This window comes from Myxocyprinus asiaticus, chromosome 19 (assembly GCF_019703515.2).
Source record: "Myxocyprinus asiaticus isolate MX2 ecotype Aquarium Trade chromosome 19, UBuf_Myxa_2, whole genome shotgun sequence".
Taxonomy (NCBI): Eukaryota; Metazoa; Chordata; class Actinopteri; order Cypriniformes; family Catostomidae; genus Myxocyprinus; species Myxocyprinus asiaticus.
The window spans coordinates 11,386,681-11,414,213 of record NC_059362.1 but is presented as its reverse complement, the minus strand read 5'-3'; the positions used below and the strand labels follow the sequence as shown (position 1 = coordinate 11,414,213).

The 27,533-nt window shown below is 40.1% G+C and overlaps 1 protein-coding gene across 1 annotated transcript in view; it reads left to right on the top strand.

Moving 5' to 3' along the window:
* LOC127410210 (disks large-associated protein 2-like) overlaps nt 1–27,533 on the top strand; it is a 174,883-nt gene that overhangs the window by 43,073 nt on the left and 104,277 nt on the right. Inside the window, exon 2 of the mRNA XM_051645355.1 lies at nt 12,374–13,518. Coding sequence (XP_051501315.1) covers nt 12,445–13,518 — 1,074 coding nt within the window. The 5' untranslated portion in view covers nt 12,374–12,444. The remainder of the gene's footprint in view (nt 1–12,373; nt 13,519–27,533) is intronic.

Here is a 27,533-nt window from a genome sequence, read left to right as displayed (position 1 = left end):
AAAATGAAAATTTAATAAACAATTTGCAATACAAAAAAAAAAAAACAAACAAAAAAAAACCAACAACTTTTAAATGTAAAAAACATTTGCACTCATCTGTAGCTTAGAAACTTAGAAACCAATGCTGACGGAATTAAGGTAATGCACATAAATATACTCTGAGTCTACATAAAAGACATTATATTTTTTATAATTTTACATGTTATTATTTTTTTTTTTTAAATCAAGTGGTGAAAAGTTGGCTTTTTATAAAATGCGCTCTGCCCATGTTAAAAGATTTAACGCACATACACACCTACTGGTATGATCAGCTTCCGAGATTCTTGTACCGCTTTGTAATTTCTTTCCACCATAAAAGCAGATCCTCATCTGTTGGTTTGCATGACTCCAACAAAAATCGAATATCAATAGAGTAAATTCAGTAATAAAAAATATTACAAGTATTAATGGTGTTACACTAGGCTTTGCTTTCAAAAGCACATCCAACACCTCGACGACACATCCACCGTGCCCCCCAGTGGAATCAATTGTAACTGCAAGATTTGGTGAGAGACTCAGAGGGAAAGTACAGCATTCAGCTGCTCAAAGTAAAATCTATTTGCAATATTCAAGTAGTGTTTTTAATAGTCCACTGGCTGGTGCAGAATGAGAACTCAATTAGTCAATTACTCGTGCACATTCCTAATGTAAACACGAATGCAGCCTGACACGCCGTTAAAGAGATTAAAGGCTGTTAAGAGAAAATGCTTTAACACACACATTTCTGTTGGAGAACACGGCTTATGTGTCCATGTTAATACATAAGTAAATTTCTTACATGTTTTTGAAGAGTGCGCATTTGCAAATGTGCTCTTGTGCATCGGTGGGAACCACAAAGTCTGATGTAGAGGGAAACCCCACTATTGCAGTGCAATGCATCTGTCACATTTCACAGTGCATGCCGCTTTCGAGTTTTCAGCAGCTTTGTCACATTAAACGGCATTATGGTGTATGTGTAAATAAGCTTTCAATTTGATATCCAATTGATCTCTGCAGAAGTTATTACTCCACCCCCTTCGTAACGTCATTAACGACAGCTTTATGTTGTTAAGCCCAGCGTGGTTCGAACGATGTTTGGGGGTGGGGGGGGGGCAAGGCATCTGTCAGGAGGGGCCACTGCCCCCCATGGGCCCCCACTCTAGAACCGCCACTGGGCATGCGCAGGGGCTCGTGATTTTAGTGCAGTTCACCTGCAATGTGAATACCGGTTCAAGTATTTGCACAATTCCAAACATTAGTAACCACTCTTAAGTTATTATACAAATCTACAAACGCAGAACAGTAAAGGAGAGTCTGACAGCAGTTTACAAGGAGCAAAACTCATAACGGTCAAACAAACATGGCACTTTCCGTTTCATAATAAAAGCTGCTGGTGAAGGTGAAATAAACATGCCTGCATGCAGTGTCAAAATAAAAAACCCAGTTTAGGATGTAAATAGGACAGAAATATATTAATTTATCTTTAACTCTTATCCTGAAAATAATAATATTTCAGTATTATATTATAATAATAAACTTGACTGGGTTCCACAGTGATAATTTAGTACTATGCAATATTCATCTGCTTTCCAAAAAATAATTGAATTAGTTTTTGCACACCTTGTTCATTCACAAAGAAATTTTTTGAAGTAAAAATATATGAAGGTAAATACGATTTTTATTAAGCTTCCATATATGATTATATAAGTATAAATGTGCAAATCAATGAAAATTATTATATTTTACTCTCCCTTGTGCTAATTTATTGAAAAAATGTGGAAACATGCCTTCATAATTTGTAAATAAACCTTTAATTAATGCCTTTGAAATATTAATTCTACATGGCTACAATGGCTGTTTAGATAAAATTATGGTTCCTCTGATTAAAAAAACAACAACACTTTTATGCTATTTCAGAGCAAAAAGATAATTATCGAGATATATACCAAATATTGTCAATTTGCTGAAAAATAGAGATATAAATTCTGAAGACATATCGCCCAGCCCTAGTGACATAGTTACAGTGGTTTGGGAAACAGTCGTGACTAACTAGTTTATTTTCCCAATGATTCATCGTACTATGGTGGTTAAGCAGTGAGTTATGTCACTGAATGGAAAACCTGTGTGTGCCAGTGGGTGTGAGTGGGAGACTGGGTCAAAGGCGAACTCCTTCTCAGTCACCCAGCAAAACACATCCTAACACGGTACATTTCCCTGCTGAAAAAAACAGCTTAACCAGCGTGCAATTCCCAGCAACACCTAGCTGGTGAAGCTGGTTGACCTGCATGGTCCTTCTGATGAAGCTGGTTAAGCTAGTTTAAAAGCCTGGCAGGGTCACCAGCATACCAGCGTTCCCTGCAGGAGGACCAGCACCCAAAACACAACATAAGCTGGTGACCAGCTATGCTGGTCTTTTCAGCTGGGTTAAACTGAATTAATTCTCACAATATATTCTCATAATTCTCATAATTCTTAGGCATTGGTGTGCCTGAATGTGTGATAAATCCAGCTGTCTTTTCTCTTTCAGATATTAGGGTAGATTACCATCATTCTGGTCAGACTACTTTTACTACTATTTTGCTAAAGGGCTGGTTACTGAGCCGAGCTCAACTGAACGTACTCTTTTAGCTGTTTGCCAATAGCAATGTGAAACCCCAGTATATGCAGTAATGGCAGATACACAGTGTAGAGATTTAGAGGGAACTCAGTTACCTCTCACAGGAAGGCAAAACTCCCTCCTGTGGTGATATTTTTAGCAGAGCTACTCACGTTCTGGTGGAGTGATGTCTGTTACTCTCCTCTTGCCTCCAGTGATCTTTTGTTTCACTTTAGAGGTTTGGTGTGGAGGTGGAAAGACTTGATAACGCTGCGTTATGCAACTGGCACTGCAGAAGATAGTGGTGCAGCCCAGGGATGGACTGGCCATAGGGAGAACCGGGACTTTTCCCTGTGTGCCATCCGCGAAACAGGGCTGAACGTACGAACACCAACTTTTGGGGCCGGTTTTTATTTCAAATTCAGGGCCGATTTCTCTTCCCAGACCACTTCGGGTGCAGCCTGTTCTTCAGCAAATATGGTGCATTTTCTGTCTATTCTTTAAGGTGCTTGGGTTAATTGCATTCTACCTCTTCAAGAAGACTCAATCTTTGGGAAACTACTTCATTTGAACAAACTCAAACAGGAATACGCATTTAATAATAAATACTGCTAAAATGTTTTTTGGTGCTGCTGGCTTCTTAACTAGATTTACCAGCAAGACTTTCTTGGTCAACCAGCTTCTCGATCAGCTTTACCAGCTATGTTAGCCATGTTTTGTTAAACAAAAGAAAGAAAGAAAGAAAGAAGGAAAGAAAAATAATAAATACTGGCATCTGTTTCTAATACTTACATAAAAACTATTCATTGCAAATACTCATGTTGTGACACATTTTGAAATGTATATATATAAAAAGATTCATATCTTGCTGAATATGAAAACTTGCTGAATTGGTGCTATTTTTACCTGACTCCTACTTTTAAAAATCGATGTATTTAAGTTAAATTAGTCATATTGCATAATATATTGCAACAGTTAATTTTATTAATCAGTTATTTCTCTCAGGAACTGAACAACTGCTGCAAATCGTTGTTTGACTTCAGTTTAATTAATGTTTAATGAAAGTGTGGAAAGGAGTGTAAATTGATATGTAATCAAAAAGTAATTTAAAAGTAATACATTTTGGAATACCTAAAGTGTGCAATCTACAGATTAGATTACATTACTGACTATAGCACAGATGACGATGGCGCTGGCGCTGGCGGTGTGAACGGGGCTTTAAACTTACATCCTCCACAACAGAGGTGGATAGTAATGCGCTACATTTACTCCGTTTTTTTTTTTTTGTTGTTGTAATCTGGCACCAAGACATTAGCAGCAGATCCTTCAAGTCCTGTAAGTTGCGAGCTGCAGCCACCATGGATTGGACTTGCTGGTCCAGAACATCCCACAGATGCTCAATTGGATTGAGATCCAGGGAATTTGGAGGCCTGGGCAACACCTTGAACTCTTCATTATGTTACTCAAACCAAAAATTTGGGTGCAATATCCTGCTGAAAGAGGCCACTGCAATCAGGGAATACCATTGCCATGAAGGGGTGTACCTGGTCTAAAACAATGTTTATGTAGGTGGCACATGTCAAATTGATGTCCTCATGAATGGCCAGACCCAGGGATTCCCAGCAGAACATTGCCAAGAGCATCACGCTCCCTCCACCAGCTTGTCATCTTCCCACAGTGCATCCTGGTGCAATCACTTTCCCAGGTAAATGGTACACACGTACATGGCCGTACATGGACCACGTGACCATCTTCCACGGCTCCAAGGTCCAGTTCCGACGCTCGCGTGACCATTGTAGGCTCTTTCAATTGTGGACAGGGGTCATCATGGGCACTCTGACTGGTCTGCGGCTACACATCCCCATACACAGCAGGGTGTGATGCACTGTGTAGTGACATATTCCTCTTGTAAACACCATTAAAATTTTCTGTGACTTGTGGCACAGTAGACCTTCTGTCGGTTCGGACCAGAAGAATAGCCTTCGTTGCCCTCGCGCATCGATGAGCCTTGGGCGCCCAACACCCTCCTCGGACCACTGTCTGGGAGCACCCCACAAGCCTTACTGTTTCAGAGATGCTCTGACCCAGTCGTGTGGCCATAACAATTTGGTCCTTGTCAAAGTCGGTGAAGTCTTTACTCCTACCAATTTCTCCTGGATTCAACACTTTGACTACGAGAACTGATTGTTCACTTACCATATAATCTACCCAGACCTTGACATGTGGCCTTGTTAGGAGATGATCAACGTTATTCGCTTCACCTTTGAGTGGTCATAATTTTCTGGCTTATCAGTATATATACTATATATTCACACACATATAACAAATTTGTAGTTTTTTTTTGCATACTGTAATTTTATACAAATTAAGCAAAAATACTTTGCTAATTTTAGGAAATCTTTTGTTTGATTAAGAAACAGAAATTCAAATAATTCTCACAGTGCTGAAATATGCAGATCCTAGATAACTGCAGATGACATAACAGACATAACATACTACACAAGTATCTCTACACAAATCCCATCTCAAACAGCACATTCTGTCACATCAGACAGTGACATATTTACTCTGGATCACACTGCAAATCAAAATATTCCTCATTTCGGGGTACTGCTACTCACCCTGAATGTATCATTTTGTGTGAGAGAGCGTGTGTCAGGCAAGATGCTACACGTGGGACTGCATGGTTGTCTTACTTTGACTCATTTAGTTGCTAAGGCAACCACATGTTCTTTATCATTTCTGTAGCAATGTGTTGCAAAAATAGAAAAATACATGGAGGGAATGTTGGGAACATTGCATATTTAAACCTCGCTTTGTGTAGTTAGTTTGTCCCCAAGCTGGAACACTCTGCTCTCAAGATCCATATATACTGAAGTTTGTATGGCTTATTGAGATCCTTATCACACAGATGTGACTGAAGCTGCCTTTAGTATTCTTGTAGCTCAACTGAAAGAGTATGATGCCAGCAATGCAAGGCCATAGTTTTGATTCCAGGGTACTGCATGGACTGAGTGTATATGAATGTAAATGTACACACTGAATGCAAACAAAATATTTTTTTGGCTTACATGGAATATCAAGGAATTCAAAAGTGACTGGTGTTCAGGTCTGAAATAATAAAATAAAATATTTGTAAATTTTAACAAAAACCTTTAAAGGCTATAAACAGCAGTCCTGCTGTGCATTACTATCATCCCTGTGTAACAAACTATGAAATCTGGTTATCATGGTCAGAGTTCTCAGCAATGGTTACCATGACAACTCTTGTGTTATATCTCGTCCTCTTTGATATACTGCTGCAATGGATTATGGTCCTTGGACATTATGTAAAAGGAGATTAATCTCTAAAGTTGTTTCCTGCTTTGATTTATCCTCTTGACATTCCAGCATCTTTGCTTTAACTCAACATTTACTGATATTAGCTGTTGCTTCATATCATGAGAATAAAATTTTGAATGATGCAACATTTAAAGGGGTCATGAAATGCTAGTTTTTATAGTTTTATTATCTTCCCTGAGGTCCACTGATAATGTTATGAAAGTTGTTTTTTTTTGCACCAAACAGTCACAATTTAGTAATATATGATCATTTCCACCCTGTTTTTGGCCCTCTGTCTGAAATGCTCAGTTTTGGCCTAAGTGCACAAAAGCCCACTGATCTGATTGGCTAACATCATGCAGCCCCTCAAATTCAGCAAACTCAATCATTATAAAAGAAAATTACAGGGTTTACACATAACACACATCCAACACATTGCATCTGAATATATTAAACTGTTCATCTCAAGCACAACTGTTAACACTCAGCACCATAAACTATCAAACAGTCATGACATTTGAAATATTCCTGAATGAAATGGTTTACTTATGTTTTTGAGGTGTTTTTAACTGCCCCCTCCTTCAATAAAAGTTCCTATGCAAAGCTTGAATCGTATTTTGTCTGTTCACAAGCAATCCATGCTGACATGAGCCGAAAAAAAAAAAAAACCCACACATACATAGTCCAAAGAATGGTGAAATTATGCACATACATACTGAGGCGCACTGAGGCGGAAATACACCGAAACGGTCAAAGAAGTCCATCATCCTATGTAGCACAGATGGGTGAAAGAACGTGTCCATGACGTGTTTGTGCTCAAAGCAACACAGGCAGCAGCTAAATGAAAAAGAATTGCTTCTCCATTTCAGAGTTGTAACTTGACATTGCGTCTTTTAAATGTGGAACGAGATATGTATCAAGTGGTCAAAGATGTCTGTCTAGTGCATGAATATATTCAAAAATAATCCAAAGTAGTCCAGATGGGTCCCCTTAGGTGTTATGTTTGGAATAGTTAGCCACGGAAGGCCTGTTCTCTTGACCTGAATTGAGCGCCAATGGGCGGGGACAAGGGTTTGATGATGCATGTTGTGGGATGTGTAAATACAAATTAGCAATATGTCATGATGTCATGAACAGACAGATTTCAAAACGAGATGTTTCTGCAGGGTGGCATCTATAAATGCTCTTTTTAGTCTGGGGAGGAAGTTCTGAGTTTTGAAATTTACAGTATGTTTAAAGTACATTTACCTCTTATATGTTTAAATATCAAGGACAATTTGATTCACCATATCACAAGTACAAAAGGCAATTTTTGGTAAGCCCCTCTGTGGCATGGGGGTGTGTGTGTGGGGGGGGGGAGGGGGGGCATGGTCATGTGTCTGTCTGCGGGAGAGGGAGAGCGGTAAGGCTCGTCACCTGGGTTGTGATTACTCTAACACCTGTCTCTCATTATAGTGATGGCGGAGGGAGACCTGGGGCACGTTCAGCCCCGACAAAACGTAGCAAAACGTAGCAAAACGTTTATTTAAATGGAAACGGTGGTGCGTTGAACACCCTGTTGTTTTACGCAAGTGTTGCAACTATGGCACCTGAGAAGGCCATTCTTTGCGTTCTTTTCGTAGAATTTTCGGAGCCTGATAAAATCAGTTTAAATACATGTTTAATACTACAAAATATGCTCGATGTTACAGTCACTGCCCTTGCCATCCAGAATAGCAGAGAACATCCTAGTCGAGTGAAGGGATATGTGGAAACTGTGGTTCCTAATTATGGTGATCCAACATTTGCCTCGCATTTTAGGATGACAAGGCAAACATTTCTTCTAATGTCTTCAGTTGTTGCATACACCAAGCTGCAGTGGACACATTTGTAAAGGACTTTAGTTGGATCCATTGTGCACACTGCCTTTTTAATATGGCAGGGTTTATATACACGTCGCTGCTGATTGGGTAACACCTCTGACACACCCACCAAACGAGAGAAAACATACCTCAAAGCCTGTTGCACACCGTTCTGAGGAAACATGTCGTTCAACCCAGAAACCGTAGCAAAACGGTGCACACCATTTTGAGATTGAATGTGCCCCTGATAAGGCATGCCAGAGTGTCAGTGTGAGAAAGAGACAGTAGAGAGAGTTGTGGCTGCATGTGCCTGCCTGCCTAACAAAGACTCGTTTGTCTGTATTTGGCCACTAAGTGCCCTTTTTTGTTAACGTTTTTGGTGTGACGCTGAAGAGTAATAAAATACTCACGCTGACAGTTCGTTGCCTTCTGACTCCTCCATTGCCCACGAACTTAAACCTATCACACCCTCAAATAGACAAGTAGGTGTGTTGCATGAGCTCAAATGGTAGTGCATGTTACTAATAATTCCAAGGATGTAGGTTTGATTCCCTGGGAACACACATACTTAAAAACAGTGCTGGAAGTAATGTTACAAAGAACCAAGTTTTCTTGGTTGCCATGGTATAAACGGCGTACTGTAGCGCTAAAAAACAAGGATACTGTACATGAGCAGACACACACACACACACAAAATTGTTTTTGCATTTTCAGAATAATATTGGTCATATTGTTGACTTCAAATGTTAAATTTAAGCACCATACAGTGCCTATAGAAAATCATCATACCCCTTTGGAATAGTCTCTTTTTTTTTTTCTTGAAATCAAAACTTCAAATCAAAATTTTGCCTTACAACATTTACCTAATGGGAAAAAAGGCAACAGATCCATAACATTTTAAAAGATGAAAACTAGAAAAACAGGGGTTGAAAAGTGATCATACCCCTGAATTTAATACATCATAGAGTTAACTTGCTTTAATGACAGCCATCAGTCTGTTTGGATATGTCTCTACTAGCTTCGCACACCTAGATTGAGGAATATTTGCCCATTCTTCCTTGTAGAATTGTTCGAGTTCAGTCAAATTGTGGGGTGAGCGGCAATGGACTGCTCTCTTCAAGTCCATTCACAGGTTTTCTATTGAATTTAGGTCAGGGCTCTGACTTGTTCACTCATGGACTTTGACATCCTATCCTTAAGTCACTGCGTTGTTTTTTTGGCAGTGTGTTTAGGGTCATTGTTATGCTGAAAGGTGAACCAACTGCCCATCTTCAATTGTCAAGCAGAGGGCCACAGATTTTCCTCAAGAATTTAGTTGTACATAGCAGCATCCATTTTACCATTAATCCTGACCAATTGCCCAGTCCCCGCTGAAGAGAAACAACCCCATAACAAAATTTTGCCACCACCATGCTTCACAGTAGGTATGGCATGTTCTGGGTGGTGTGCTGTGTTTGGTTCTCCAAATATAACACTTGGAGTTCAGTACAAAAAGTTACATTTTTGTCTCATCTGACCATAAAACCCTTTGCCATAAGGCATCAGAATCCTCCAAGTGTTTTTTTAACCAAAAGTGCAAACAAGACTTATTGTGGCACTTTTTTTTTTTAGAAGAGACTTTTTTTTTTATTGCCACACTGCCATAGGCTAGCTTTGTGTAAAGCTTGGAAGATTGTTGACACATGCACAGACCGATCAATCTCAGCCACAAGGGCTTGTAAATCCTTCAAAGTTGCCTTTGGCCTCATGATAGCTTCCCTGATCAATATCCTTCTGGCACAGTCATCCAGTTTGGAGGGATGACCCAATCTAGACAAAGTTTTGGTGGTGCCATGCACTTTCCACTACTTAACAAATACTCTGAACGGTACTCAGAAGGATAGTGAAAGCCTTTGAAATCTTTTGTACCCTTCTCCTAACCTGTGCCTTTCCACAATTTTGTCCTGGAGTCCTTTTGAAAGCTCCTTTCCAACCATGGTGAATTCTTAAATTCATTACCATGCACTTCTAGTAACGGAATCCTCATGGGACAGCTGGTTATATGTAATCAAAAAATCTAAAATTGATGTCAGGTGGGGGCCAATTAGCCAGGTATGTGATCTGAAAATTGATTGGTTGCACCTGAGCGAGTTTGTAATGGTTAATTTTAGGGGGCTGATCACTTATCACAACCAGGTATTTTACTGATTAATTTTTAATAATTTATCCGAATGTATGCTAACAGACAGCTATCTGCAGGTATTGGAGTTAGAAGGCTTGTGAAGTCCTCATTCTGTGGTGTTTGTGAATAAAAATACATAAGACTGGGAAAGGCTTTGTGGTGACAACTTGAATCAGGTATTTAGGCTGCCATGAAAGACATGCATCACTTATCAACAATATTTTTTTCTAGTATAACAACAATCACAGGCACCTGAATCGTATCTTTAATATGCCGAAAGTGTGCTTGGCAACCTCTGGTTTTTATGTCCATTTATAAAGCTCTTCTCAATGTTGTAGTGCTAGAGACCAGACTCTGCCTTGGACTAGGTCTTGATACCATATGGTCTTGGTCTTGAGAATTAAAAAAAGCCCTCCTTTTCCTCCTCCTTTTCTATTGTTATTCTTTCTCTATATTTAGATTTTTGATCAATTAATAAATTGATTTTTGATTTTGATATATAGGATGTGTACATCAAATCATAAAACATATAATAGTGCTGACAACTTTCTCCACTGGAATGTTCTTAACCTCAACTGCTTCTCATTAAAACATCAAATAAATCCACAATATTTTTTCACTATAACATTCATCTCCAGCATAACATTGTCTGTAGTATGAATCATCATCATCTGAGAACTCCAATTCTGACTCCAAAGCCATTATGTGTGTCTCATTAAACATTCCCAAAGCCTCTTCTACTGTATACTGTATATGAAAGCATATTTGCCACCATGAGCCATTGTAGAAATCTAGGCAAAAAGACTATGAATAACCATTATTTTATTTATTTCAAAATCAGTTACATATATAATCATAATACATTAGAACAACACTCAGAAAGCTATTAGCTCTAATAGTTTGCTAGCAAGCTAATTTACAATTTACAATATCTGAATGTCTATGCTTAAAAATCTACCAGTCATATATTTTAAATTTTACAAAGACCAGTAATAATAGAACAATTATATTTCAATACAGGGAAACAAAAACAACTCTTTTGAGTAATCCATGGAATATCGAGAAATTAAATATTCTTATTGACATAATTGTTCAAAAAATGCCATGGTCAGAATTCTACTCTACTTTTTTTTTTTTTTTTTTTTTTTTTTTTTACAGACACATTGTTAAAATGTATATGTAATAATTGAATAAAAAATTGTGTTCACTCAGGGGCGTAGATTCCAGGGGGGAGGGGGGTACAACCCCCCCAATATTTATACCATGATTAATGGAAACAAGGAAATGCTTGTTTTCACCTAACCTAGTATGTGACATTTATTTCATTTTTTTTCTCGACTGGTAAATATTGTTTAAACCAGTTTAAGCCCATTTTGTTTACAGCTTGACATGTAACACATTAATTAAGATTGCATTAGGCCTAAATGAGTTTTGTCTTAGACTCAGCCTCTTCTGGGCTCAGTTTTGACTTAGAACCGACCCTCTCTGTACTCATTCTTGTCTTGGACTTAACCTACTCTGGAGTGCATTTCCCAAAAGCATCGTTAACCAACTATGGTCACAGGTTCCACTGCAACCAACATAGTTCAACGATTTGGTGTTTCCCGAAACCGTAGTTCCATCGAACATTCACAAACAGCATCGCAAAGTTGTGGTTGGAACTACAGCTCTTTACATGTGGTTAGAAGTATAGTTCCTTGTTAGTTTGCTGTGTGGACATCTTTTGACATCACTGAGGCCTCTATATCTTTCATTCTGTCAAGACTTTGATCACACTGACATGCATTTAAGAAAATGATTTATTCCGGGGTTTCAAAAAAAGTGGCGTTCTGAAACATCACGTAACGTCACGAGTGCAGCCATTTAAGTTTATCACTCACTTTCTGTTGGAGAACGCAGCTTTTGTGTGTTTATGTTAATAAGTGGCGTTAATATGTTTTTGAAGAGTCCGCATGTGCATATGCTCAAGTGCATCAGGGGAACATTGAAGTCTAATGTAGAGGGAATCCTCACTATTGCAGTGCAATACGTCTGTCGCATTACAAAGTGCATGCCGCTTGCGTGGCTTCAGCAGCATTCTCGAATTAAATGGCTTTCTGGTGTACCTGTAAATGAGCTATTATAATTAATTAAAATAGTTATAACTCCACCCCCTGAGAAATGTAATTAATGACAGCTCAACCAACGGAGTTCAAACGATGGATGTGTGACAGTTAAAGTTTCGAGAAACAGTCGTGACTAGCTAGTTAATTTGTATAATGATGCATCATACTATGGTGGTTATGCAGTGAGTTACGTCGTTGTACAGGAAATGCCTGGACTCGTACTTAAATAAGCTGGTCTCTGTCACAGTTACGCTAGCTGCTATTTGACACAATCTTATCAATAATCTACTAACAATCACTAATCAAACTTTTCTCTCCTTTATTTTTCTAGACCAGCAGTATTCCCCCTGGTCGCCATGCCAAAATTTCAATGAGGATAGTGACGTTGCTTCATTCAGGAACATGAAGGGCTTATCAGGTGGTCGCGCATCGCACCAGATTCCCACACTATCCCCGTGTGAGCTGGCGGAGTGCGAACATCTCCACGACCTGCATGGCATGCATGTGTCTGACCTGGGCCACTCCTACCTGCTCAGCCCCACGGAGACCTGCGTCATGGACTTCCATCACCGCCTTTCACCCCGCAGCTCCATCCACTCTGACTGCATGATCATGTCACCCATGGCTCTAACGTCCACTGCCCCTGCCGACCACGTCTCTAGCAGCACCTTCCCCAGAATGCACTATAGCTTGCAGTACTATGACCCGGCCGCACGGGAAGACTACGCAGCCATCCCCACATCAGCCGCTGCAGCTGCTGCAACAACTGCATCTCACCACAGCAGCAGCAAGAGCAACCGCATCCCTGCCAACCTGCTGGACCAGTTCGAAAAACATCTTCCGCTTCATCGTGATGGCTTCCACACACTGCAGTACCAACGCGCATCTGCCACCGGTTGCGGCGAGCAGCGCAGTGAGAGTCCCGGACGTATCCGCCACCTGGTGCACTCTGTCCAGAAACTCTTCACTAAGTCCCACTCACTGGAGGGATCATCCAAGATGAATGGTACTAAAGGTGACAGTGGGAGCGGAGGAAGTCATCACCATCACCACGGAAATCATCACTCATCCAAGCATGGCAGCAAACGCAGCAAAAGCAAGGAGCGCAGGCATCGGTCAGGTACGGGGGGCTGGTGGAGCTCAGATGACAACCTGGACAGCGATAGCACCTTCCGCACAGCCAGTGCCATGAGCCGCCACCATTACGAGCTTGTTGGTCACAGTTTCCCAGAATCCATGCACAGTCACTTTGGAGATCACTCTCTCAAAACCTCCAAAAGCAACAATGACGTCAAGTGCTCGGCCTGTGAGAACTTGTCGATGGCACCTGATGGAAAGTTCATGAAGAGGAGTTCGTGGTCCACCCTCACTGTCAGTCAGGCCAAAGAGGCCTATCGAAAGTCCTCGCTTAATCTGGAGAAGCCCATGATACATCTGGACCTTAAACCTTCTTTCCGGTCCTCACATTACCTACAGGTAAGACATAGGTGTCTTCCTTGATATGATGGTATGGTTGTTGCCTAATTAACAGGATAAAAGTTGTTCAGAAAATAATCAGCAGTTAAATGAGCCTAGATGAGTAATTGGTTTATGGTTTTATTGTTAACTCAAAATCAAATCAAATCAAATCACTTTTATTGTCACACAACCATATACACAAGTGCAATAGTGTGTGAAATTCTTGGGTGCAGTTCCGAGCAACACAGCAGTCGTGACAGTGATGAGACACATACCAATTTACAATAAACTTCAGATTTACACAACACAATTTAAAATCTAATATACACGTAATTACACACAACACAATATACAATGTACAATATACAATACACACAATATAGAATACAAATTATACAATAAAAAAATAGTATATATATATATATATATATATATATATATATATATATATATATATATATATATATATATATAGTATATATAAAATGTACAGTAGGTTGTATTGTACTGTATTGACATTCAGGCTGTCAGTTGATAGTCAGTTGTCAGTGTGTTGTTAAGAGAGATATAATTATGACAGTCCAGTGTGAGGTAATAAGATTAATAAAATGCAGTGCTGTTGTATATTGATCGTGAGAGATCAAGAATTCAAAAGTCTGATTGCTTGGGGGAAGAAGCTGTCATGAAGTCAGCTGATGTGGGTCCTGATGCTGCGATACCGTCTACCTGATGGTAGCAGTGAGAGCAGCCCATGGCTCAGGTGGCTGGAGTCTCTGATGATCCTCCGAGCTTTTTTCACACACCGCCTGGTATATACACTATATTGCCAGAAGTATTCGCTCACCCACCCAAATAATTGAATTCAGGTGTTCCAATCACTTCCATGGCCACAGGTGTATAAAATGAAGCACCTAGGCATGCAGACTGCTTCTACAAACATTTGTGAAAGAATGGGCCGCTCTCAGGAGCTCAGTGAATTCCAGCGTGGTACTGTGATAGGATGCCACCTGTGCAACAAGTCCAGTCATGAAATTTCCTCGCTACTAAATATTCCACAGTCAACTGTCAGTGGTATTATAACAAAGTGGAAGCGATTGGGAATGACAGCCACTCAGCCACGAAGTGGTAGGCCACGTAAAATGACAGAGCGGGGTCAGCGGATGCTGAGGCGCAGTGTGCGCAGAGGTCGCCAACTTTCTGCAGAGTCAATCGCTACAGACCTCCAAAGTTCATGTGGCCTTCAGATTAGCTCAAGAACAGTGCATAGAGAGCTTCATGGAATGGGTTTCCATGGCCGAGCAGCTGCATCCAAGCCATACATCACCAAGTGCAATGCAACGCGTCGGATGCAGTGGTGTAAAGCACGCCGCCACTGGACTCTAGAGCAGTGGAGACGCGTTCTCTGGAGTGACGAATCACGCTTCTCCATCTGGCAATCTGATGGACGAGTCTGGGTTTGGCGGTTGCCAGGAGAACGGTACTTGTCTGACTGCATTGTGCCAACTGTGAAGTTTGGTGGAGGGGGGATTATGGTGTGGGGTTGTTTTTCAGGAGCTGGGCTTGGCCCCTTAGTTCCAGTGAAAGGAACTCTGAATGCTTCAGCATACCAAGAGATTCTGGACAATTCCATGCTCCCAACTTTGTGGGAACAGTTTGGGGATGGCCCCTTCCTGTTCCAACATGACTGCGCACCAGTGCACAAAGCAAGGTCCATAAAGACATGGATGAGCGAGTTTGGTGTGGAAGAACTTGACTGGCCTGCACAGAGTCCTGACCTCAACCCGATAGAGCACCTTTGGGATGAATTAGAGCGAAGACCGTGAGCCAGGCCTTCTCGTCCAACATCAGTGTCTGACCTCACAAATGCGCTTCTGGAAGAATGGTCAAAAATTCCCATAAACACACTCCTAAACCTTGTGGAAAGCCTTCCCAGAAGAGTTGAAGCTGTTATAGCTGCAAAGGGTGGGCCGACGTCATATTAAACCCTATGGATTAAGAATGGGATGTCACTTAAGTTCATATGCGTCTAAAGGCAGATGAGTGAATACTTTTGGCAATATAGTGTATGTCCTGGAGGGAGGGAAGCTCACCTCCGATGATGTGTCTGGCAATTCGCACCACCCTTTGAACAGCTTTGCGGTTGTGGGTGGTGCTATTGCCATACCAGGCAGAGATGCAGCCAGTCAGGATGCTCTCTACAGTGCTGGTGTAGAACTGTGTGAGGATGTGGCAGTTCATTCCAAACTTCTTCAGCCGTCTCAGGAAGTAGAGGCACTGATGAGCCTTCTTCTCAACGGCCACAGTGTGGACAGACCATGTGAGTTCCTCAGTGATGTGGACACCCAGGAACTTCAAGCTGCTGACTCTCTCCACTGGTGCTCCATTGATGGTGATGGGGCTGTGTTCTTTTTCTCTTCTCCTGAAGTCCACCACAAGCTCCTTTGTCTTACTGATGTTGAGGGAGAGGTTGTGCTCCTGACACCTGCGTGTCAGATTGTGCACCTCCTCTCTGTAGGCTGTTTCATCATTGTCAGTGATCAGATCTACCACCGTCGTATCATCAGCAAACTTGATGGCATTGGAGCTGTGTGTTGCCACACAGTCATGTGTGTACAGGGAGTACAGGAGTGGGCTGAGAACACAGCCCTGTGGGGCTCCAGTGTTGACGGTCAGTGATGAGGAGATGTTACTGCCCATTCTAACCACCTGGCGTCTGCTTGACAGGAAGTCCAGGATCCAGCTGCACAGCGAGCTGTTTAATCCCAGAGCCCAGAGTTTCACATCAAGCTTGGAAGGCACTCTGGTGTTGAATGCTGAGCTGTAGTCTACAAACAGCATTCTCACATAAGTGTTCCTTTTTTCCAGGTGGGAGAGAGCAGTGTATATTGTAGATGCAATGGCATCATCAGTGGAGCGGTTGTTGCGGTAAGCAAACTGCAATGGGTCAAGTGAGAGAGGCAGCACAGAGCAGATGTAATCTCCGATTAGTCTCTCAAAGCATTTGCTGATGATGGGGGTCAGAGCAACAGGGTGCCAGTCATTTAAGCAAGTGATTTTGTATTGCTTTGGTACAGGCACAATGGTGGATGTTTTAAAGCATGTGGGGACTACAGACAAAGAGAGGGAAAGGTTGAAAATGTCCGTAAAAACACCAGCCAGTTTGTTCGCTCACACTCTGATGACGTGGCCCGGAATGCCGTCTGGACCCGCGGCTTTACGGATATTCACCCGTCGGAAGGATCAGGTTACATCCGCTACAGAGATGGAGAGTGAACTAACCTCTGTAGCTTCGGCTGCGAGAGCTCTCTCTGCAAGGGCGGTGTTATTTCCCTCGAAACGTGCATAAAAAGTATTTAGCTCATCTGGGAGAGAGGCAGCGGTGTTCACGGTGGAGTTTTTATTCACTTTAAAGTCCGTGATGATATTAATTCCCTGCCACATGCTTCTAGAGTTGGTGGTGTTGAACTGTCCTTCAATCTTGTTCCTGCACTGACGTTTTGCTGCTCTGATAGTTTTTCGGAGGGCATAACTGGCTTGTTTATGCTCCTCCGCGTTCCCGGAATTAAAAGCGGAGGTCCGCGCATTAAGTGCCGTGCGAACATTGCTATTAATCCAAGGTTTCTGGTTTGGGTAGATCTGTATTGTTTTGGATGGAACAACATCATCTACGCACTTTCTGATGAAACACGTGACGCAATCAGCGTAAAGCTCGATGTCGTCATCAGAGGCGGACTGGAACATCTCCCAGTCCACGTGATCAAAACAGTCTTGTAGCATAGATTCTGATTGGTCTGACCAGCACTGGATCGTTCTGAGGCTGGGTGCTTCCTGTTTTAGTTTCTGCCTGTAAGTGGATTTGCCAAATGGTGGGTGGGGGAGGGATTTGTAGCCATCCCGGAAGGGAGAGTAGCAATGGTCCAAAACCCGGTCCCCTCGTGTGTTAAAACTAACATGTTGGTGGTATTTTTGTGTGATTGATTTGAGATTGGCTTTGTTAAAGTCCCCGGTCACAATGAACGCGGCCTCAGGGTGCGTGGTTTCCTGCTTGCTTATAATCCCATACAGTTCCTTGAGTGCCTGGTCTGTGTCGGCTTGTGGCGGGATGTACACAGCTGTGATAATGACCGCTGTGAATTCCCTCGGTAGCCAGAATGGTTGACTCAGAAGCATGAGAAATTCCAGATCAGGAGAGCAGAAAGACTTGATAGAATGTACGTTCCTCTGATCACACCAGGATTTGTTGATCATAAAACATACACCACCACCTCTGCTTTTACCTGAGAGGTCTTTCGCTCTGTCCGCTCGGTGCACAGAGAATCCCGCGGGTTCGATGGCTGAGTCTGGAATCTCCGCAGACATCTAAGTTTCTGTTAGGCAGATAATGTAGCAGTCCCTCATCTCTCGTTGGAAAGAGATCCGCTCTCTCAGCAGAGCTTTTTGTCCAGAGACTGAAAATTTGCCAGTAGAATACTGGGTAGTGGGGGACAATTTGCGCGACGTCTTACTCTGATGAGAACGGCGGCTCTGTTTCCCCTTTTCCTTCTGCGTTTCCGCGGCCGGGCTGCCCAGACAAAGGGCTCTGCTGCCGTGTTTGTAAACAGCGGGTCGGCATTGAGGAATCTGAAGTCCTGTTTACGGTGTGTAATTGCAGAACCAATGTCCAAAAGTGTTTGTCTCCGTAGACAATAAGGCAGACAACATCCAAGACAAAAAACATAAGAATTGTGAACAAAACAAACAAAAAACTACAATGTTGTGTCGGAGCTCGCAACGCAGCAGCCACACTCAGCGCCATCTTGACAATATCTTCATAACAGAAAATAAACTTTGTTGCATGTGGTCAGAACATACAGTATCTACTTTGGTAGATAAAATATATTTTGACAGAGAAATTCTCTAAGAGATTGAATAATTGAAAAAAGGTGAAATTCACTTGTGTGTTTAATTAATATTGATTGAAAAACCTGATTTTAGATAACTGTTAACTAGTATATTGTTTAAAACTGTGTGAAAAAATGTGTAGTTTGTGCCACTAGCGTCACCAAACCGAATTGCAAGAATCCAGAAAAAAAAAAAAACACCTTTGTTTTCCATTGGTTAAACAAAAAGATAGTCCAGCCCAAAACTCACACCATTTGTCGAGCCAGCATTGTTGTGTCAGGCTGGACAGGGAAGTATTAAAGAGATTATATAAAATAAATATTTAAAAGCAAGGTATCATTAAGCAATGCTTATCATAATACACAATATTGATCAACTGATTGTACAGTGGTGGTAGTAGCTTAGTGGTTACATTTCTGTTCTAGATATTCAACAATAATCACTAGTTCAAATCCCGTAAGGGGTGATTCATGAACTGAAAAATTATTGGGAACTCCTATCATGATTGTGTCCATGAGTAAAACACTTAACCACAGGTTGCTAGTGGGATTTGAGTATTAAAAGCCCTTTGGATAAGAAACATACGAATGTTTAACTTATATAGTCCAATTTGGCGAATGACTAATGTACTCTAATATAATGTATTGCTTTTGAGAAGCTCTAAAGAAAATGTGTCTGTTTAGACCATTTTTTTTTACTCGATGTTTATTGGGCAAAATGCAAATAAATCTAGTAAATTATTGTCTAGTTTTATTTTTAAGCCCATGGGCATCATTGTTGTCTATGAATATCAGAAAAAAATCTTAGAAATCTAGAAAAAAACTCTTAACTTCTTATTGAGGCCTATTAAGGTCAAATTCACCTTAAGATCTTTCCTTGTCAGCAACAACTGATTTTGAAGAAGGGGGAGGGTTTGGCTGGTTTGGTGTCTGTAGATGTCATAACTATAACTGTTGCCAAAAATCATCTTTCTCCATAGACAGCCATTCCAAAGTAAGCCATGTATTGTAAATATTGTTTTTGTTTTTTGGCAAGCATCATTATAAATAAAATGTAATAATATTATATTAGATGTTTTACCAGTGCCTGATTCTTTGATGGCCCTTAAAAGCATGAAATTGACCTTTTTCCATGTCTGCTGTCTATGACATCACAGCTTAGTATGGTCTCAGGACTCGACGCGTTCTTGTGGTGTCATTAGCCATTTTAGCATTGTCAAGACATCATTTTTCGGCAGCTCTAAAGTAATTATTTCTGTGATCCAGATGAAGTTGGAGGCTGGAATACCCAAGTTAAAATTTCCCACTTTGACCTCAAAGCGTTCCAGTCATTTACACATCATGGTCACATGAACGCATGTCAAATGCACACCCTGGGCCTCATTCATGAAACACGAGCAGACTGATTTTTGTGTAAATTGTTCGTAAAGCAGTTCTGATTTAAATTTACACTTGCTAGCGACCACTTGTAAATCTTGTGTAAGACATCTGAACGTGTTGTGTTCTTTCAGACAAACTGCCATGACTACATTTTATTAGAAGTAAAATTAAATAAGTAATGAAAAAATTTATTCATAATTACTGAGTGAAATTAACCTAAAAAACCCCCAACATAAATTAGTAAAAAAAAAGAAAAAGAAAATAAACTTTTTTCTTTATAACCTGTAGCCTATACTTATTTAGAAACGTTTCTTTGTTGCTTTTATTTTTTCAAAGAATAGTTTTATTTTATTTTTTTTTACTCGTTTTTCTAGCAGAAGTTCTTGAATTGGGGTGAAAAGTTAATGGAAAGTCACAGTTTGCGTTTGATTTTTTCGAGAAAAAAAAAATGAATGCCCTCTAACGTTACTGGTTGTGCAGTTTTTTTTTATTTGATATGAGCTCTATAATTTAGGTTTCATAATTTGTTATAGGCATCGGTAAATTCGAGTTCAGTTGATAACATATGGTCAATGCTTATGCTGTTAAACCCACAAATAAGCACATCGCGGCTAGATGTATACACAATACAACAGGTGAGTCTGGTGCCTTCCTTATATGGCGTTTTCACGGGTGTGGAATATGATAATTACGAATGAACGTGCATATGCCCCCTATTTACGAATGTTTGGAAATCACTAACATACACACATTTTACTAACAAATCTGGGGAGTACGAAGCGTTTGGGAATCCGACGGAAAGTTTTCGGGAAGGTCCATTTTACGTGCAAATTACTTCTTATTTTCTCATATATTTACCAAAGTTTCATGAATGAGGCCCCCTGCATTTCAAACGGGATAAATCAGCTTCCAAAGGGTATTTTGAAGGGAGAACAATCATGATAGTCAAGCTGTTAGATCGCTTCAAACTGAATTTCCAATAAAAATTACTTAAGTGAGTTCCGAATGACTTATGTTGGAGTCGCACAACTTTCAACACTTCAGTGTTCTCACAGTAGATGGTAAAGGCATAGGGATGATCACTTCTGAATGGAACACACCCACAGTCTTCCAGGTGCTAACTAGCTGGCTATCAAGAAGCTATTCATAAACAAAATGTTGATTGATACACAAACAACTCTCCTTATATCAGCTTGTATATTTATTGTACTGTATATTGCATGTTCATACGTTTTGTGTGGTTAAAATACTTAAAAGTTTGTTTATACATTTCACGAATCCCAACTCCATGTTACGCCCGTCGGTCGCCGCCATCTTTCAAATGACGCTTCTCACCGAGGTCGCGGTTGATCGATCTACCCCAACTTCACAAGTCGGATGTCCAAATTAGAGAGGCGTTCTAGTCATTATTTTCAAGTAAGAGGTGGGAAAATTCAGAGTTCCGAGTTATCTGGAACGCAGCATTAATCACATGCCATTTACACCTTTTTAAAACCTTTATTAATTAATTGCGTGCTTCCGGGTGTCATGAACCAGCCAAGCAACTGCCATTGAGATAAACACGAATGCTCATGTTAAAATAAAGTTAATGTAATATCCTTATGATGTTCTTAGTATTCAATAAACATACTTAGTATTGGTACAGTATACTGTATGTGTGAAAGTATTTTTTGTATTTTATTATTGCAACATTGTTCGCACAGTATGTCCTTTAGATTTGTTAAAAAAAAATTCTGAGAGTAAAAAAAAAAAAAAAAAAAAAAAAAAAAGAAAAGGGTTCAGGAAGACTTTCAGATTTTCAGGAATGTCATGCAATTTAATGGTTCCCACAACCACAGTGTAATGCTTGCAAAACTTTAAGAAAATAAATCTGTTAGATGGATATACACGTAGACCTCCTTTTGAGTGCAGGTCATGCTGACTGCTACAGTTATGTATGTTATTCAGCTAATCAGTTCCTGACATCTAACTGTCATTTTACTCCTGGAAGGTTAATTAAGCCAGTAAGGACTTGTTGCTTCATTATACTGAAGAGCTGAGGACTACTTTGCACAAATCATTAGCAGATACTGTTCCTGAGCTTTGTCATGTTTGATGAGAGAGAAGGCCTATCCTTTAGACCTTATAAGAGACTGCAAGTGACATTAAAATAGATACACTCACCAATTAACCATTCAGGCAGAAATTATGAACTTTAAACCCATGTTATTTTATCGCATTGTAAGTTAGCTGTGTTTTGGTAAATTTAACCTGCCTCTCTCACCTAGATGTGTCTTGCTGATTCATGGTTTGCATGGTAAAGTGCAAACTTGTAAAGGTTAAGCTTGTGTTGTAGGTATTTTACTCTGGTTGCTGGGGAAGACAAATGTCCAGGGATTGGAGTTGCCCCAACTTTGTCTAATATGTTTCTTGTAATATTCCCCTTTTCCATTCCCCTGCCCCTTTGGGAGAAATATAAAGAGGTCAAAATGAGACAATTCTTGACATATGCAGTAGTAAGAGTATAGAGCTCTCTTCTGTATTATACACTCACTGAGCACTTGATAAGGAACACTCTGGTCCTAATAAAGTGACCGACATGGTCTTCTGCTGTTGTAGCCCATCCACCTCAAGGTTCGACGTATTATGCATTCTGGGATGCTATTCTGCTCACTACAATTGTACAGAGTGGTTATCTGAGTTACCGCAGCCTTTCTGTCAGCTTGAACCAGTCTGGCCATTCTCCGTTGACCTCTCTCATCAACAAGGTGTTTCCATCCGCAGAACTGCCGCTCACTAGATGTTTTTTTGTTTTGTTTTGTTTTTGGAACAATTCTGAGTAAACTCTAGAGACTGTTGTGTGTGAAAATCCCAGGAGATCAGCAGTTACAGAAATACTCAAACCAGCCCATCTGGCACCAACAATCATGCCACGGTCAAAATCACCAAGATCACATTTTTCCTCCATTCTGATGGTTGATGTAAACATTAACTGAAGCTCCTGACCTGTATCTGCGTGATTTTATGCATTACACTGCTGCCACATGATTGGCTGAGTAGATAATCACATGAATATGTAGATGTACAGGTGTTCCTAATAAAGTGAACAGTGAGTTTAGACTTTCGTAGTTAAAAATATATTAAGGGTTTTGTTTGATAGAGTGATTTTCATTAAGTACATGACATACACAATGGTCTTTGGCTAAAAAGCCCCCTTGTTAACCAATTAGTTTCCTGAATGCTAGCATGAGTTATTTGAAATGCAGATGGACTTCTTTAAGACTACATTCCTTCTAAGACTTCCCCAGGAGAGACTTCTCTCTCCCAGCAAATAGAATAAATGAATAGCAAAATATCTTAGTAAAAAGACTGAACTCCATATAACTTTGCAGTAATAGCATGCAATCTCAAATTGAGTGGAAATGTCTAAGCATATTCTAGAGTCATCGTTTCAACATCTGATGGCTTCATTTCATTTTGATTCCTCTAAATCTCTGCAATTGAGTGGAGTTTTATTTCTGTATGTACTCACTGACTTCACTGTCAGTTTTTGATGAATCCATTGAGTTAAATGAGTGTGTTTTCTGTAGTGCCTCCTTGTGGTAGAATAGAATAATGTAACCCACTGCTAACACACATGGACGACGAAATCTAATGAGATATGTCTTATTACAGACATGCATTGTGTTGCAGACATGTTTGTACATGTATTACTAGTTTTAAGGTTGATTTCATTAATAAACAGAGAAATGCTGAGCAACAGATGCATGCTTAGAATGCTTTAGGTTGATAGTGCTTGGAGATGCAGTTAATGATCTTATTGACTCGTCAAAGCAGGTTTTGAAGACAGCATTGCATGAATCTTAACTGTGAATCATAACTGTGAACTCATTGATCAAAGTGACTTGCAAACAAGAACACCTGGCATGCCCTGTGCTCTACAACAAATTTAAAGCATCACTTTTCTTTATACTTTAAAATTCAAAGTCAAATTTTTGAAAAGTGAAAGAACTTTTAACCTAAAAGGAAAAAGGAAATAAAAAATGAAGCATAAAAGGAGATATTCTTAAGGAACCTTGTTGACTGATGTGTTTACATAACTGAGCATAACATTTTATGCTCAAAGGCCACATACACTGCAGCTTAATACAGTTCAATCATGACAAATCTCTGAAAGATTTAGCATGTTAATATGGGTATGACATATTGATAGGATATTGGTCTGGGTGGACTAGATCTCTAATCTACACAGACATACCGAGTTAAGCATATGGACATGCTGCTGCTGCAAAATTAGAAAAAGACAAGACATGCTGCATCAATAATGTATGACATGCTGCTGCACAATTAGACATAAATACAAACCCTATGTAGCAGATCTAGGCCTGTGGAGCTTGGGAGGTGGAGGATTTCAGTGTGAGCGAGCTGATTGGCTAACAGACAACAAGCTTGCACCATTCAGAGTTTCATGCCTGAACTTTGTAATTTGTCTCAACCCATTCTTAATCCCGTTCTGTACACACCAGGTTATTAACGGGAGTGATGTGACAGGGGTTTTTTTTTTTTTTTTTTTTCATCTATGGCATCCCTGTTTCTTGTTTACAGCCACAAGACACCAAAATAGAGATCCAGGAAATTGTTTGGTTCTCTTCTCATGACACTGTCTAGAGCTTGTCTTTGATTTTATCACAGTTATGCGATTCAGAATCCAGTCAAGGCACAGCGAACATTAAACTGCCATTGAATACTTGAATACACTTGAATTGGTCCTACTCAGTTGAAGAGGCAGAGTGAAGAACACGGCCTAGACTGCCAGTCCTGGGTTCAAGACGATCTTTGACCCTCTTGCAAAGCCCTCATACCTGAATTGCTATAGTCTAGATATGTGCGACAGAGCATCAATTTAAAAACGGAAAGAAGGAATTTTGATGCACTCATCAATAATAAGGGCATTTCTACCCAACTTTATGAGGCCTGATTACAAGCACTATGCTTAGATTTACTTTTCAGTGTGATCTCATCCAGATACAGGCAGCATTTTATTGAATAGTGAATGAATTGAATGATTTTAATGAATGATCAAGGACTAATACTCTTATATCATGTACTTTAGTGATAAGTTAGGAGCAGTATCAAGTAATTAGTTACTGTAATCTAATTATGTTCTTAGTCAAAAAGTAAACTTTTTTTGAGGAATTTTTCCAACACTACTGTATGTATGAGACACTGTGCTATAATTGCAAGTCACGGCTAAAAGGCGTTCTTAGGCATGAAGCGACTAAGTTCACAATATGGTGTGGCCTCAAGTTACTTATTCATTGTGTCCTTAAATATTAAGGACACAATGACCATTGTCTCTGATTTTGCATTCTGCCGGCCGGTGCCCTTCTTCCCCCAGCAGCATAAACAGCTCACAAAAATGTGGTGCTCGCCCTACTCTGCATGAGTGCTCATTTTGGGAGCCACAGTCTTCACAATGCTCGACTGTACCGAGCAGCTGGTGTGTACTGCACTCTTAGAAAAAAAGGTTCTTTGTGGTTCTATATAGAACCATAAGGTTCTTTACTCAGCTCCAAAGAACCCTTTTTGCCAAAAAGGTTCTATTTACAAAAATGTACAAAAAAAAAAAGAGAACCCTTTTTGAACAAAAGGGTTCTTTAGGCTGAAAACTGCTTAATGTGAGTACAGTAGCTATGTATGTACTGTATATGTATGTATAATTTACATTATTAAAAGTTTTATTTATAAATAGTTTTGGACAATACACTACATTTGCATTTGCATTTTATACTGCAGAGCAATAAAACTCTTTTACTCTTTTACAATTTACTTCATCTTTGGGTTTAATTTGAAAAGGATAAATTACAGTACTCTTTAAGAAGACAGGTTTATCTCAGTATCAATATACAGTCCAAGTACAGTCAATTATTGACTCATAATTCAACAACAGATGCATACAATTGTGTTTATCATTTAAGGCAAACAAATTGATCGTGTAGTGCTGGTTATTTTTTGTCCTATCTACATAGCGCAAAGGCTCATTTAAGCCGCATGCAGACGCTCAACTCGTGATCAAAACACGCGAACATCCCATTTAAACATTTCAACTTTCACGGAAAGTCGGTTGAGCTGAAAGCCTGACAGGGCAATATTACACTGGTAAGTGAGAGAAATAAATTAATTTGTTGATTCATTTTATGTTATTTTTATTTATTTTGACCTAACTCCTTGTCATTTATCACTTACATGTTTATTTTAGCAAGCACAAAGAAGAAAAGTAGACAAAACTGTTTCGTCCAGGCCTGCAATACTCTCCGCCAGGAGGTTAGTAATTTCACACTTGAATCACTAAAATATCTTTAGTAATCCTGATCACAGGTTTTTTTATAATTAAATTTTCTTTCCACCAAGAAAACATTGGAAAAAACTAAACAAGTTTCCAAGAGCACATCACAGCCAAACACTGAATTCAGCATACTGCACTGATTAAAGAGAATATCAAATGTCTAATGTCAAAGACAGGAAGTGATGGAAATGTTTCAGTTTCTCTACTTGTGAGTATTTGGTGTTTGTAGTTTTATTGTAATTTTCAAAAATATAATAATTATGTATTTTTAAATTGAAGAAGCTATATTAATTGAACATGGGTTTTTAGCAAAGGACTTCACCTAATTCAGAGAGGATTTATGAAGTTATGAACATCAACATCAACATCATCAGAGCCATATCCAGCAGCCCTATCACCATGTAGCTCAAGACTGGTTGCCAACTGAAGCTAAGCAGGGCTGAGCCTGGTCAGTACCTGGATGGGAAACCTCCTGGGAAAACTAAGGTTGCTGCTGGAAGAGGTATTAGGGAGTCCAACAGGGGGTGCTCACCCTGTGGACTGTGTAGTTCCTAATGCCCCAGTATAGTGATGGGGACACTATACTGTAAAAAGGCACTGTCCTTTGGATGAGACATTAAAATGAGGTCCTGACTCTCTGTGGTCATTAAAAATCCCAGGACACTTCTGGAATGAAGGAAATATAATCCAGGCTGGGACAGGGGAAACAGGACTGACCAGACTGAGGTAGGGATGGGAATAAAAAACAGGACCGACTAGACCAACTGGAACATTAAAGACCGATGGGATACACAAGCAGAGAAGACAATCTGGCACTGGACAGCACTCACGAGGAGGCTAAAATAGGGAGAGAAATCAAACTTGGGGACAGGTGAGGCAAATTAACCCAAAATAAGCAAACAAGGGGGTGGGGTATGACGTAAGACAGAGAGACATGTGACAATGCAGAAACAAAACAAAGCCACATGCTGTCACAAGACAACAAAGCACCCGAATGGCATGAGTGCACATCAGCAAGACAATAAGGCAATATATGCCCAGGCTAACCGACAAACAAGATGAGAGAATGTGTAGCAACGCCAGACAAAGCGATGCCACACACTCTCACGCTAAACAAAACCTGAGCGTACACAACCCAAACTGACAGAGTGACAGGACCGTGAGAGCAGTGTTACTTATTTCTTCATACAGATAAAACACAGCACTCCTAATCTTCTTCATGTACATTTTAAGATGTAATTTAGAGAGATACCAATTTCTTTCTTTTTTTAATTACTCTGCATACTGACACCACGTCTATTTCATGTTTCTCTTACTTACAGGGATCAGCACATCCACCCACAACCTGATCTTTCATATTGGTGTCAAGACGAGACAAGATGACATGGAGATGGCTGAAGTGAAGTTTTGTTTAATTTGTTGTATCCAAAAGACCTCACTCTGTTTTG